This window comes from Oryctolagus cuniculus, chromosome 14, assembly GCF_964237555.1.
Source record: "Oryctolagus cuniculus chromosome 14, mOryCun1.1, whole genome shotgun sequence".
Classification (NCBI taxonomy): domain Eukaryota; kingdom Metazoa; phylum Chordata; class Mammalia; order Lagomorpha; family Leporidae; genus Oryctolagus; species Oryctolagus cuniculus.
In genome coordinates this window covers 64,289,921-64,303,430 of record NC_091445.1, presented here as the reverse complement: position 1 = coordinate 64,303,430, position 13,510 = coordinate 64,289,921, and the positions used below count along the sequence as shown (strand labels likewise).

At 47.5% G+C, this 13,510-nt stretch overlaps 1 protein-coding gene across 5 annotated transcripts in view; it reads right to left on the bottom strand.

The window, feature by feature from the left end:
• Positions 1 to 13,510, bottom strand: part of OSMR (oncostatin M receptor) — a 72,997-nt gene that overhangs the window by 19,626 nt on the left and 39,861 nt on the right. For 3 of the 5 annotated variants that reach the window (XM_008262129.4, XM_051853801.2, XM_017344694.3), the window contains 4 exons: positions 12,768 to 12,919; positions 3,271 to 3,413; positions 2,204 to 2,357; positions 243 to 319 (listed from right to left, as the gene is read on the bottom strand). In XM_008262129.4, coding sequence (XP_008260351.2) covers positions 243 to 319; positions 2,204 to 2,357; positions 3,271 to 3,413; positions 12,768 to 12,919 — 526 coding nt within the window. The remainder of the gene's footprint in view (positions 1 to 242; positions 320 to 2,203; positions 2,358 to 3,270; positions 3,414 to 12,767; positions 12,920 to 13,510) is intronic. The other 2 variants (XM_017344693.3, XM_070056660.1) reach the window with 1 other exon arrangement.

Sequence of the window (13,510 nt, the reverse complement as noted above, 5' to 3'; positions counted from 1 at the left end):
CTCTCTTTCTCTCTCCCTCTAACTCTACCTCTCAAATAAAAAATAATCTTTAAAAAATAATAAAGTTAGAGGTGGGCCTGTGAGTAGATGTTTCAGAGAAAGTGGTTCTAGCAATCAGAAAGGGCCAGCAGTCACAAGAAAAACTGGGTTAATCTTAAGACCCCTCCCTCTCAGGAGACTGCACCAGGATCCACAGTGGAAGCAGCAGGACAAATCACACTTTCAGTGCCTGCACATCGTACCTTCCAGAATAAGGCCACGTTCTGACGTCCCGGCTCTGACGTCACATTCCTCCAGACATCGGGAGCCTCTGAGGGAGCTGCAATTAACCACAGCCCTTGGTTCAGGACTCGGGTGTAGAACAATGCTCATGCACTCAGCCCTTCTCTCGACTGGTCAAGGACATGAGGATTACCTGTCCTGCCTGAGGCCTGCTTGTCATCTTGGCATTGTGACTTCCACCTGCATAGCCACAGCCACCCTGCTAACTCCTCACTAGGTGCACACAGTAGGTGCTTTGATAAAAAGGTCGGCAGCTTCTAAATGGGACACCATACTAAAAGCCTTTATAAGCATCAAAGAATTTTGGAATTATTTGTCAATTCTAGAAAGTGAGAAAAGCATAAAATTTTAGTTATGATGATGCAATAAATTTTCAAATACAAACCCCCATAGCACAGCAGTATTATTAAAGTCAAAGTTCTTTAATAAGGGAGCCAGCGCTGTGATATAACGGGTCAAAGCCCCAGCCTGCACTGCCAGTATCCCATATGGATGCCGGTTCCCAGCTGCTCCACTTCCAATCCAGCTCTCTGCTAATGCACATGGTAAAGCAGCGGAGGATGGCCCGAGTGCTTGGACCCCTGCACCTGCATGGGAGACCTGGAAGAAGCTCCTGGCTCCTGGCTTCGGATCAGCTCAGCTCCAACAGTGGTAGCCATTTTGGAATTGAACCAGGGCATGGAAGACCTCTCTGTCTCTACCCTCTACCTAACTCTTTCAAATAAAAAAAATATTTTTAAAAAGTTATTTAATAAGACACAAATGGAGAACATACCACTACCCTATCAGGAGCAGCCTTAGTGAGCGTGAGGGTGGGCAGCAACCACCAGGAAATGGTGGGTAGGCCTGCTGCACTCGACCAGTGATCATCTCCATGTACAGATCCCGATTTCTGCACCTTACAGCCTCAAAGCTGAGCCCATGCTTTAAACAGTCCTCCCAGAATGCACCAAAAAGACTTCTAACAGCCTCCAGCCTGCACAAACTAGAAGATGGAATCACGTACATACATAGCACCCTGCCTTTGACAGTCAAATACCCAGGACTTGGACCAGGATGACCACAAGGCTGTGACACCACCACCAAGAGGGAACACACAGACGCGTAGCTCCTGTTGCAGGTGAGTGGCACGTCCTGGGAATCACAGGTCGGGCCTCACTGGCTAGGCCCACGAAACCACAATCAGCAGTACCTACCGCGTGCCGTGAACATTCAAAGACCAGATGCCAGTGAGCACTCAGAGCTATGTCAGGCACACGGTAAATGCTAACTGCTGCTATTACTAGTAGGATGTTGACAGCGACAGTGATACCTGCCATTCATTCAACTGGCCAGAGGACCAAATCTCTACAACCCGTGGGCTCAGGCTGCCTCATCTGTAAAGTGGGGAGGAAGATGGAAGCAGGGCCACGCCATCCAATCAGCTGCGGCCCATCTGAGCTATGACAGCAGGCTGTCTGGGAGAAGCTGCAGTCAATACTGAGGAGACTCTGCCTCTGAAAACCCACAGGACAGGGAACCAAAACTTCCTGGTAATGATTAAGGTTCTACTAGCTTTACATTTCCAAACACAGCCGGAAGATGTTTAGGAGAAGACTAATGGTCCCCTTGGCCCCAACTATTCTATTCGTCCCCAGTCCGGAATTAAAGGCCTAAGCTAATTTAGGGAGCCCCAGGTCCACCGTGAATCCAGCAGTAGCAGTGACTCACTCACAGACTATTTTGGAGAAATGTCAGAAAAATGCAGAGTCGAAATAACACTGAGGTCAAATGTTTGAGGCTGAGGGCTCCCTACTCATCAGGCATTTAACCCAATTTTTTTAAATGGAACTCCATCTGTTTTACTTTTTTTAAACACAGGGAAGTCCCCCATCTCCTGAGGCCTTGAACCCTAGTTTAGATGCCAGAGTGCTGTACATACCAGCTTCAAATGTGATGATCTTCTGAGGAACCCAATCGCTCCATTTCCAGAAGTGGCTGGCGCTAGCGCAGCGCACTTGGGTTGCATACTGTGTGTCAGGCTCCAGTCCGCTTAAAACATACTCACCATTCACCTCCACAGACACGTTGTGCTGCTGGATCAAAAGAGAAGAAAGGAAAAAGAAGACAGAAGTACTGGTGAGCAAACCTTACTGCAAAGCCAAATCAGGCTGGCGCTGCGGTGCAGCGAGTTAAAGCCCTGCCTGTGATGCAGGCATCCCATATCAGTGCCGGTTCAGGACCCGGCTGCTCCACTTCCTTTCCAGGAAAGAAGCAGAAGATGGCCCAAGTCCTTGGACCCCTGCCACTCACATGAGAGAACTGGATGGAGTTCCAGGCTCCTGTCTTCAGCCTGGCCCAGCCCTGGCTATTGTGGCCCTCTGGGGAATGAACCAGTACATGGCAGATCTCTGTCTCCCCTCTGTCTCTGTAACTCTGCCTTTCAAATAAATAAATCTTAAAAAAAGCCAAATCAGGACACAGAAAATCCAATTTGGACTAAAACCAGTTCCTTCTGGTGGAAAAATACCATTCCAATATCCTTTTCCCAATTCTCAAAGTCTCTGATGCATTTCATGCCCCCTTTTTAAACAGAAAACTGACATCATTGGTACCCACAGAAAAGAGTTTAAAGTGATTCTATTCATCAGTCTCTCTGTTCAGGACACAAAAGGTATTTTTAAAGATTTGTTTATTTATTTAAAAGGCAGAGTTGGAGAGAGAAGGAATGACAAAGATCTTCCATCTGTCAATTCACTCTCCTAATGGCCACACCAAAGCCAGGAGCCTGGAACTCCATCTGTGTCTCCCACATGGATTGCAGGGGTCCAGGTACTTGTGCCCTCATCTGCTGCTTTCCCAGGTGCAACAGCAAGGAGCTGGATCGGAAGTGGAGCAGCCAAGACCTGAACTGACGCCCATACGGGATGCTGGCACTGCAGGTGGACGCTTCACTCTCTGCGCCACAAAACGAATGGTGTAAAATAGAAACCGAAGCGGCGTACTCACCTGTGTTACCTCTCCTTCACCACGGAGTTCAACCTGACACAGCAGTGTGCAGTGATTCACAATGGAGTACTCCTTCCACGTCATGATGGCACTCCTGGCACTTACATTTTCAAACTTGATGCTCTGGGGATCCACTGGATGAACTACCAAGATAGAAAAGGAAACACCGGGAAGCAGTCAAGCACAGATCCCAAAGGAACAGGCAGTTCATGTCTTCACAGGTTTGTTCAACAGTCTGTGTTCTGTTCAAGAAAATGGCGAACATGGGACCAGCACTGTGGCATAGTGGGCGAAGCAGCTACTTACAATGCCAGAATCCTGCATTGGTGTGCCAGCGTAAGTCCCTGCACTCCACTTCTGACCCAGTTCCCTGCTAGGTATCTAGGAAAACAGCAGAAGACAGCCCCAGTCGTTGGGCCCCTGCCACCCACCTGGGAGACAGATTGAGTTCCTGGCTCCTGCCATACAGCCTGGCCCAGCCCTGGCTGTGGCAGCCCCTTGAGTGAAACAGTTGATGCAAGATTAATCTCTCTCCCTGATTTCTGTCACTGCCTTTCAAATAAATTAAAGAAATATGTGACACATTTCCATACTTAAAAGGTACAATAAGCCAACTACAAATTTTCTGTCTCACTGATTACATTAGATGCTTTGGAAAGATAAAAAATTATCTGAAGACACCTAAAATTCAACCTAAGCAGGCAAATTGTGAAGGGCAGTCACCAGGCGGGGAAGCCAGCCCACGGGGAAGGATTATCGTGGAATCCAGAATCTAACCAAAACATGAACAATACCTAGTAGATAACCCAAAATTACTTGACATACAAAAATGTAAGTAAATGAACAGAAAAGTGTCACCAGTTCCCAAAGGAAAAGATAATCAAGACACTAACTCAAGATGCATTTTGTCAGACTCCCAAAACAACTCCATGATGCACACATACACGCATTTGACATGAAAACAAGGAGAACATTTCTCAGCAGAGAAGCGGAAACTAGTAAAAAGATGCAAGTGATTTTTTTTTCTTTTTTGGACATGTAGAGTTATAGACAGTGAGAGAGAGAGAGACAGAGAGAAAGGTCTTCCTTCCGTTGGTTCACCCCCCCAAATGGCTGCTATGGCCGGCGCTGTGCTGATCCGAAGCCAGGAGCCAGGTGCTTCCTCCCGGTCTCCCATGCGGGTGCAGGGCCCAAGGACCGGGGCCATCCTCCACTGCACTCCCTGGCCACAGCAGAGAGCTGGACTGGAAGAGGGGCAACCAGGACAGAATCCGGTGCCCCAACCAGGACTAGAACCCGGGGTGCCGGCACCACAGGCGGAGGATTAGCCAAGTGAGCCACGGCGTCGGCCACAAGTGAAAATTTTAGAACTGAAAAATGCAACGTTGGAAATAAACACTGGCCAGATGGGTTTCAGTTTGGGGCTTTTCCAGTGAACACAGGAGGCGCAACTCAGAGTGCTGAGAACTCTGAAAGGGGACTGCGGACCAGAACTGAGTGTTCCGGAACTGGCAGGAAGTTTATGTTGCTTTCCCATCAGCCCTCCCTTCCAACACTGGGGCTTGGGTGAGGGAACAGTGAGTGCCAGAGTCCGCTAACTACGGTCACAGATTCTGGGCAAGAGCACAACAAAGGAGGGATCCAGAGAACTCAAAGTCCCAGGGAGATCGCGGAGAAGATGCTCAGCAAAGGGACCCCATGAAGTGGCTGATGAACTACCAGGCTCGCCGCCCTATCGTGCACACCTGGATCTCATCTCCTGCAGCCCATCAAGGACAGTAACAAGAGATACCACTCAGGTCCCAGACTGGCCACTGGGAGGCACTCACGTGGAAGAAATCTAAAAAGCACTTTGGAGCATGGACCACAGCCCACAATAGGCAGGTTCAGACACAGCCCAAACCTGACCAGGCCAGCTATCAACTAAAACAAAGCCCTTAGGATCTAAACACCTGTGCCCCAACACAACACTTGAAAGGTCCAGGATAAAATCCAAAATTATTACGTCAGAGTGATAGCCTCACTGAAGTAGGAAAGACAATTCCGCATCCCATTGTCAGCCCAGAGGGGAGATGTCAGACTTGGGGGCAAAGAGGCTGGATGGTTTATGGGAGACGAAGGGTGGCAAGTGCTACATAGTCTCTCTCTCACGCGCACACACACACACACACACCCAAGGATGGACTGTGGCGTGGGAAGAAAAATGTGCAAACAGGGAGCTCAGCCCATAACCCCTGGCAGTCCGGCTTTTGTATGCGATTTCTTATCTCAGGGCTAGAAAGCTCAGGAAGTGGACACCCACAGGGATTCTGGGCTATATGAAAGGGAACAAACAAAACAAAACAGGTCACCGTGACATCTGGGAGGGAGCCAACAAGCACAAGGCAGGCCTGCACAGACAGGGAGACTCATGACGTCAAGGTCAGACAGAGACACAGGCCAGGGAGGTCCCATGCAGCCTGGTCACTGGGCTTGCTTGATAAAGAGATACTACAGACTCCAATGTCCCAGGCAGCATGGGTCCAGGTCTCTGGGTGCCCCCTTGAGGCCATGGCCCTGTCCTGTGGTCAAGATCTAAGGGGAAGTGGGGACAATTTTGATTTTTCTAGGGTTGACACTGGAGCCCATGACAGATTTCCTGGGCTTCTTAAGGCAAAAAAATTAAACTGATGCCACTAGGAGGTTCAAGGACAAACACAGTGACCCACGGTGCTTACCTGCTTGTGGGCAGGGCCTTTGGGGCCATGTCGGCTGCTAATGACATTTTAGCTGTTGGGGCACAGCATGTCATCTCCATTCAAGTGGGTTTGCCCCACATGACTCAGAACTGAGCCTTAGCAATGGGCCACATCCAGTCCTGCCTGCTCTCTAAGCTACCCAAGGCCCAGTGTACTTGCACATTGATGGGGAAGAGGATATGGTGTCGTTAATTCAGGATTTAACACAAACATGCTACAACCCACCCCATCACAAGGTAACAGCCCAGTTTGGATGGTCAAAAGACTTGGAGGGGCAAAGAAACTAACAATGCCCTATTGCAGGATAAATGCCAAGACCACTTCGGATGGAAGTCAAGGAAATTTCTAGATACATCAAATGAGAATTGTTGGTCCTGACAGCACCCACCAACAAAAAGGGAGTGCAACTGCCGGCAGGCCTCCAGGGTACTGGAGACAGCATGTATCCAACGTGGCTGTCCTCGGTCAAGGTGAGTCCCAGAGCACCAGCTTCCCATGGGGCCCTGGGCAGCAGCAGGCCTCCTAAGCCATCCGACAGGTTGTGCTCCGGCCACTGCTTTTAGAACTTTGAGAGCACAGCAACCTAGTAACATATGCAAAGCCTGTGCCACAGGAGGCTGCCACTGGGGTGCGCTAGACTCTCAGAGTTCAGACATGTTAAGTTGGCCAACGCAGCCTGCACCTGTGTCCTCAGATGGCTACTCTTTGCTTCCTTACGGGCAGTGGTCTCTGGGAGACTGAGCATCTCACAGGCACAGCCACACGTGACGCTCTAACCCGACTCGCTCGTTCTCAGGTGAGTGCCTGCAAGCTCCGCCCATAAAACTGGACAGGCTCCACAGAGCTCAGTTATTGCTATTACATTTAATGTTTGTTTATTTTCATCTACCTGTGAGGCAGAGAAATGAGAGTTGTCTTCCATTTGCTGGTTTACTCCCTAAATGCCTACAACCACCAGGGTTGGGCCAGGCCAAAGCCAGGAGCACGGCCATATGTGTGGCAGGGCCCAAAGCACTTCAGCCACCATCTGCTTGTTCCCAGGATGCATCAGCAGGAAGAAGCTGGATCAGAAGCAGAAGTGTGGCACACTGGGTTAGGTCACTGCTTGCAGAGCCAGCATCTCATATCAAAGCGCCAGTAGGAGTCCGCTTCTGATCCATCTACCTGCTAACGCATGCGCCTTGGAGAGCAGCAGAGGATGGCCGAGCACTTGGGCCCCTGTCACCCACTTGGGAGATGCAGATGAAATTCCAGGCTTCTGACTTCAGCCAGGTCCAGCCCCAGTCATTGTGGGAATGAACTAGAGGATGGAAAATCTCTCTCTCTGCCACGCAGGCTTTCAAATAAATAAATCTTAACAACAACAACAACAACAACAAAGCAAAGCTTTGAGGACACAAACTGACACTCTGGTCTGGGATGTGGGCATCCCAAATGGTGGCTGACTATACTGTGCCACAACACCCAACCCTTCAAAGCTCAATTATTAAAGGAAACTGCTACACTTAGGATTGGGCCCAGCCCAGGGCCCACGGGACCAGTAGGCTTCAGGAAGAAATGGCTGGATTACCAGATGGGACCAGGCAACTTCAAGGGATGCTTTGGCTCCTCCTATGGCTATGTGGAGGCCAAGATTCAAAGTCAGGCCTATTCATGGTCTGAGTTGTCTGACATGATTTACGGATGGCTCCGTCCAACCAAAAACAGATGGGGTACCCTGGGCGGCAGCCACCAAATGGCCAGTGGGTGGCGATCTTTAGACAGACACTTGAGATGGACATTGCACCTGATAAGCCAGACCACACGCAGCAGTGGAGGCCATGCCAGCCACCTCCACCATACCTTGCTACTTCACCAACTCATGGGCCGCTGTCAACAGCCTGACCACATGGTCTAGAGAGTAAGAACAGAGTGACTGGGCTATTAAAGGACCCTCCCTGTGTGGGGACAAGGACTGTGGCAACAGCTTTCTTCCTGGAAGAAGCAACCCTATGTCACTCACGTGGATGATGGGACTATGGTGTCCACCCTTAAGAGAAAACTTACATCATCATTTCGGACACTCCATTCAGACTTCACTCTGAGCAAGGAACATTCTCCACTGGCCAAGCAACTCAACAATGCATGATGTAACCTCACTGAACTTGGTGGATTTTCCGTGCACAGTGACATCTGCAGGCCAGTGGAACCATTCAACAGTGAGTGCTGCATGTGTACACTCCCCCCCTCCACCCCAAACCCTCTCTACACACACACTGGGGCCCTACTCAGTGTTCCTCACTGCTGAATTCCCCAGAGCCTGCTCTCCTAGAGGCTGAAGTGAAGTCTGAAGATGTGTAGGAATTCAGAAGGTAAAAAGACAAGGACTGTCCCAGCAGAATGACCGACAGGTAGACAGATCTGTACCAACAGAGATGGTGAGAAACTTGCAGGAGAGACGGAAGGCACGTGGCCTGCCATCGAGAGAAGGCGGGCATACGCTGACGGACCTGTGCAGGGTGCAGCATCCTAAGGAAAGTAAAGAAGATCCAGCAACTTAGAGATCTGGTAGGAAGCTGTGTGTGTGTGTGTGTGTGTGTGTGGTCTGAGTGGGTGCAGGTGGAAAGAAGTGTCAGTGTAAAACACAGTTAGGAGAAAAATAAAGCAAGCAGTAATCAAAAACGGAGTCCATGGGAGTGGCCAAGGGTGGCTCCTTAGCAGGTGGTTGGCAGAGAACTGCACTGTAGGCCATGTAATTTAGAGAGATGGGGCACCCCAGCAGAGGACGACGTCTGAGAAGGGAGCAGGAAGAGTCCAGCTTAGAAAACGCTGGGTGTGCAATACGCTTGAGCTATCCCAGCAGAGATGTCAAGGACATGGCCAAATGTGTGGATCTATGGCTGAATAAAGGTTTGTCAGCTGTGTAGAGGAAGTTACTCAACCTGTGAGCACAGATGGGGTTGTCTAGAGAAACAAATCCCCACTGGGTAGCAACGAAAGCACAGAGCCATGCTTGAGGTCCTCCTAGGACAAGCGTCTAAGTTTCTAGGCAGTGGAACAGCTAAAGAAAACTAAAACCAGGAGAGTGGGGTCTCTGTAGAAAACCAGCCTGGCTCAGTTCTTTATTCCAGGTAAGGAAGCACAGCAAAATTATTTCTGCAATGTTTCTGCTGCAGCTGAAAGCCTTCGAGTCTGATATAAACCATAGGTCCTAGCTGGCTGCTTCAAATGCCAGTCTGCCACTGTTGGACAGAGCACACGCGTGGGGCTAAGAAAAGGAGACCCACTCTCCAGGGAACAACAGTGGAAAAGCTAGAAGGACACCAAGATTCAGAGAAACCTAAGAATCCGCACACCTTTGCCCCAGCATCCCTACCACCATTACCAGTGGAAACAGAATTCCCAAGAGGAATGCTGATTGGGGGAGGGCTGGACAGAGTACTGCAAGGAAGGGCGCTCAGCAAACAGATGGAACCGAAAGGCCTGGAGCAGTCTCTTCCCTGCTCCTCTCCCCAAACCTGAGGGTCTGGGGGATCACCCTCTCACCTCCTAAAGCTGCCTCTTAAGGGGTAGAGAGGTGGGACCTGGCTGAGGATGGCCTGGAGCTGAGGGCTCTTTAGTAAAGTAGCGGGTTTCCTGACACCTATAGCTCATTATCTTCAGCTTACGCCTTAGGCCATGCCTGCTGTAGCTCTGAGCTGGCAAGACGGCCTTTCCCAGCTACTAACTGCCTGACAGCACAGTAGAAACTCACAAGTCAAATAATGAGATCTCAGCGGCACAGCCCTGGCAACGCACAGCAATGCAATGCGCAGACTGCCCTGTAGCAGGGGTGCCGAATAAACAGAGCCAGAAAGTAAAATGTAAGAAAAACCTTATGCAAGAGACATGGGCAATCTAGGTACTAACATTCAGAAGATGGAGTCATTCTAAACTATTAAACTCTAGCGTATCTTCAAAATATATAAAACAAAGAACGACTACCAGAAGAAATAATTCTCCAAACAGTTTTTAATGTTCCCTTTTCAATTGCTGATAGTTTGATCAGTAAAACGAAGGAGATCAAAGATGTAAGCAACACAGTCAACAAGCTAACAAAGAGTATTTATAACTCATCATGTACAGACCAATGTCCAAGAATCTTAGCTTCTCCAAAGCTCCCAGATGGTTATGGAAGCGTCTGGTCCATGTATCACACACTGACAGGCACAAAGCCATACAACAAACCTCAGCAAATTCAATGAACATTCATCTCACACTCACCTCCCCTAAACATGGGGAAGTTCTAGCAGAAGTTCTATTAGAAAATTTCAAACACAAATAATTCACGGATTAGACATAGGATCATATATAGTCATTATAATGAAAGCACTTACAATGTCAAAACCCCTTGGATTACTTTGGATGCCACAAAATTGACATTTCAATGGAAATTTCTAGCTGTCCATATCTCATTTATGAACCATTATTCACCTTAAGAAAAGAACAACAGAGTAAATGCAAGAAAATTGAAGAAAACAGATAATGAAGAGCGAAAATTCAATTAACAACAAAAGATACTATGGAAAGAATACTTTAAAGCCAAAAAAATTTGGAAGAAAAACTGTTGTTGAAGCTATAGCAAAATTGATCAAGTAACAGCAGCAAGTGCCACACAATGTTTGAGTGGGAAAGAGGGCATATCACAGATAAGAAACAATCTCGTAAGATATTAAGATAACTATTTCAAAATAAACTACAATCCATTGGAAAGTGATACAAGATGTTGAAAACAACAAATCAGATTCAGAAAAAATAAGAGTTAACAACTCAGGAAAGACAGGAAATGACACACGAAAAAAGTGAAAACTAAACTGGGAGGAGTCCCAAGAGCAAATCAACACAACAGATACCTCCTCCGGCAAACAGCAAGCTAAAGGAAGCAAATCTCAAAGTCTAAAATCACAGAAGAGATGAAAGGAATCCAAGAGAAATGCCCAAAAATAAAGATCAGAAAGGAGATCCAATATGTGGGGTAACAGGAGTTTCTGAAAAAGATAATAAACACTACAAGCTATCATTCAAAAACCTCATTAGAATTTAAAAAAACTACAAATATATCAAGTTACTAACACTACCAACTTAAAATAACCAACACCAAGACAAAGTATATTAAATTCCTGAATTTTAAGAAAGAGAAACAATTCCTTTGGCTTCTAGGCAAAGATTAAGTGGCAGCTAATTAAAAAAAAAAAAAAAGTACGGTTCCCTCTTCATTAGCCTTGCTTTATGCTAGAAGATAAGAGAGCAGGGTGCTCCTGATATTTAAGGGAGAAAATGTAAGTAAAGGCTTTTATATCCATTCCACCTGACCTTTAAGGCAAGACTTTTATTGACATTCAAAACAGGGGACTACTGTTCCCATAAGCACCTTGTAAAGAATAAAGGAGACAGACAACCAACTCCAGAGAAAAATGTTCACAAAACCAAGGTCCGCATTCAACAGCAGTTACTTACAGACCGAAGGAATTCGAGAAGTTTAAAGGGCAGCCCATAGTACTACCTACGTGCTGTGACAACAAGATACAGTTCAACTATTTTTTAAAATGGAAGGATTTTCAACATAAAAAATTTCAGAAAGAGGGAAAGAAAATGGGAAAGAAGATACGCTAAAAACATTTTAAATTCTTTCCAGTAGTTGTTTTAGTTTCTTAACACCCACACACAGACAAAATGCAAGAATTATATATAGGAAAATTTTAACCTTTAAGAGGAGATATTAATAAAGGCCTACCAATTCTGCTCTTAGGTATATATTCAAGAAAGACATTTGTGGCCCGCGCTGCGGCTCACTAGGCTAATCCTACACCTGCGGCGCCAGCACTCCAGGTTCTAGTCCCGGTTGGGGCGCCGGATTCTGTCCCGGTTGCTCCTCTTCCAGTCCAGCTCTCTGCTGTGGCCTGGGAGTGCTTGGGCCCTGCACCCGCAAGGGAGACCAGGAAGAAGCACCTGGCTCCTGGCTTCAGATCGGCGCAGCACGCCGGCCATAGCGGCCATTTGGGGGGGTGAACCAACGGAAGGAAGACCTTTCTCTCTGTCTCTCTCTCTCTCACTAACTCTGCCTGTCAAAAAAAAAAAAAAAGAAAGATGTTTGTAGATGTGTACTGGATACATAAAAATGTTCCTTTTAACACTGTACCTCCAAGCACAAAACCTTGACTCCACCTGAAATTCAAAGACATTCTACATGACATACTAGCAGTAAAAACAGTTTACTAGCAATGAAAATGAACTGACTACAGCAATACTCAACAGCATGGGTAAATCTTAGCAATTTAATATTATATAAAATGTTAAATAGATGATTAAAGATAGCCTGCTGGCCTTTCTGAACGTTAAAACCAAACAGAATAAAAACACATTTTTAGGAGTACCTAAGAAATGAGAACACACACAGGTGCACAACTATTTAAAGCTATAATGACCGTGGTTGGAGGCACAGGTGGTGAGGCTGTGGGATGTAATAGGAAGTAAGTCTTGCCACCGGCCTGGTTTTGAAGCTGGGGAGTAAGCTCACTGATGCTTAAGACATCATTCAAAGCAAACAAAGCCCAGGGGATACATGCATCCAGGAGGAGTAGCATAGTATCAATGACGCGTGTCAATTCAAGCCTTCACGTAAGCTGTGAATCCGGCAACAACCTGCCGCGCATCTACTCCACACACAGCGCGTCCACTCCACGTACAGCACAGCCAACAAGATCACTCGGTCACCGCAGAGGGCTGCCGTCTGAGTCTCACCTCGACGAGTCAAGTTGAAAAGCAAGTTGACGCTTCTCCTCCTTAAACGGTTCTCAGCCAGCAGTGTGAAATTATATGTTTCCTGTGAGCCCTGACTTATTTGCCAATGACACCAGCTTCTGTGTTGACAGTGTTCCTTTCTCCTGGAAAATCTGAGAAAATAAAACATGACAGTAATTACAGGGTTTCCACTGGTATCAAAGCAAGTGTATCCTTTACTTTTCAGGGCACATGGGGGGCTTGAAAAAAAAATGTATTTACTTAAAAGGCAGGGTTATAAAAGGGGGAGAAAGAGAGAAGGAGGATGAGGAGGAGAGAGGCAGAGAGAGGGAGACAGACACATGGTGGGGGCAGAGAGAGCGAGATGGATTCTACCACTGGTTCACTTCCCAAACAGCTCCAAAAGCCAGGACTCCCCAAGCCAAAGTGAGGATCTTCATGCAGGTGTCTTAGATGGGTGGCAGCAGGCCGTCTGCTGCTGCTCTCCCGGGCACGTTCCAGGGAGCTGGGCCTGAAGTGGAGCAGCCAGGACTGGAACCGTGCATGTATGAGAGGCCGGGGTAACCTGCTGAACCACAATGCCGACACCAACACTCAGGGACTTTCTGACATGTGCCATGCAAAGGCACTGACCCAGCACCACCAAATACCAACAAGCAAAACATCATTTATTTCAACAAATCTGATACAGCCAGTGAAACATAACAATGGACTGCTGACTCCCTCTCAGAGGTAACAGCATC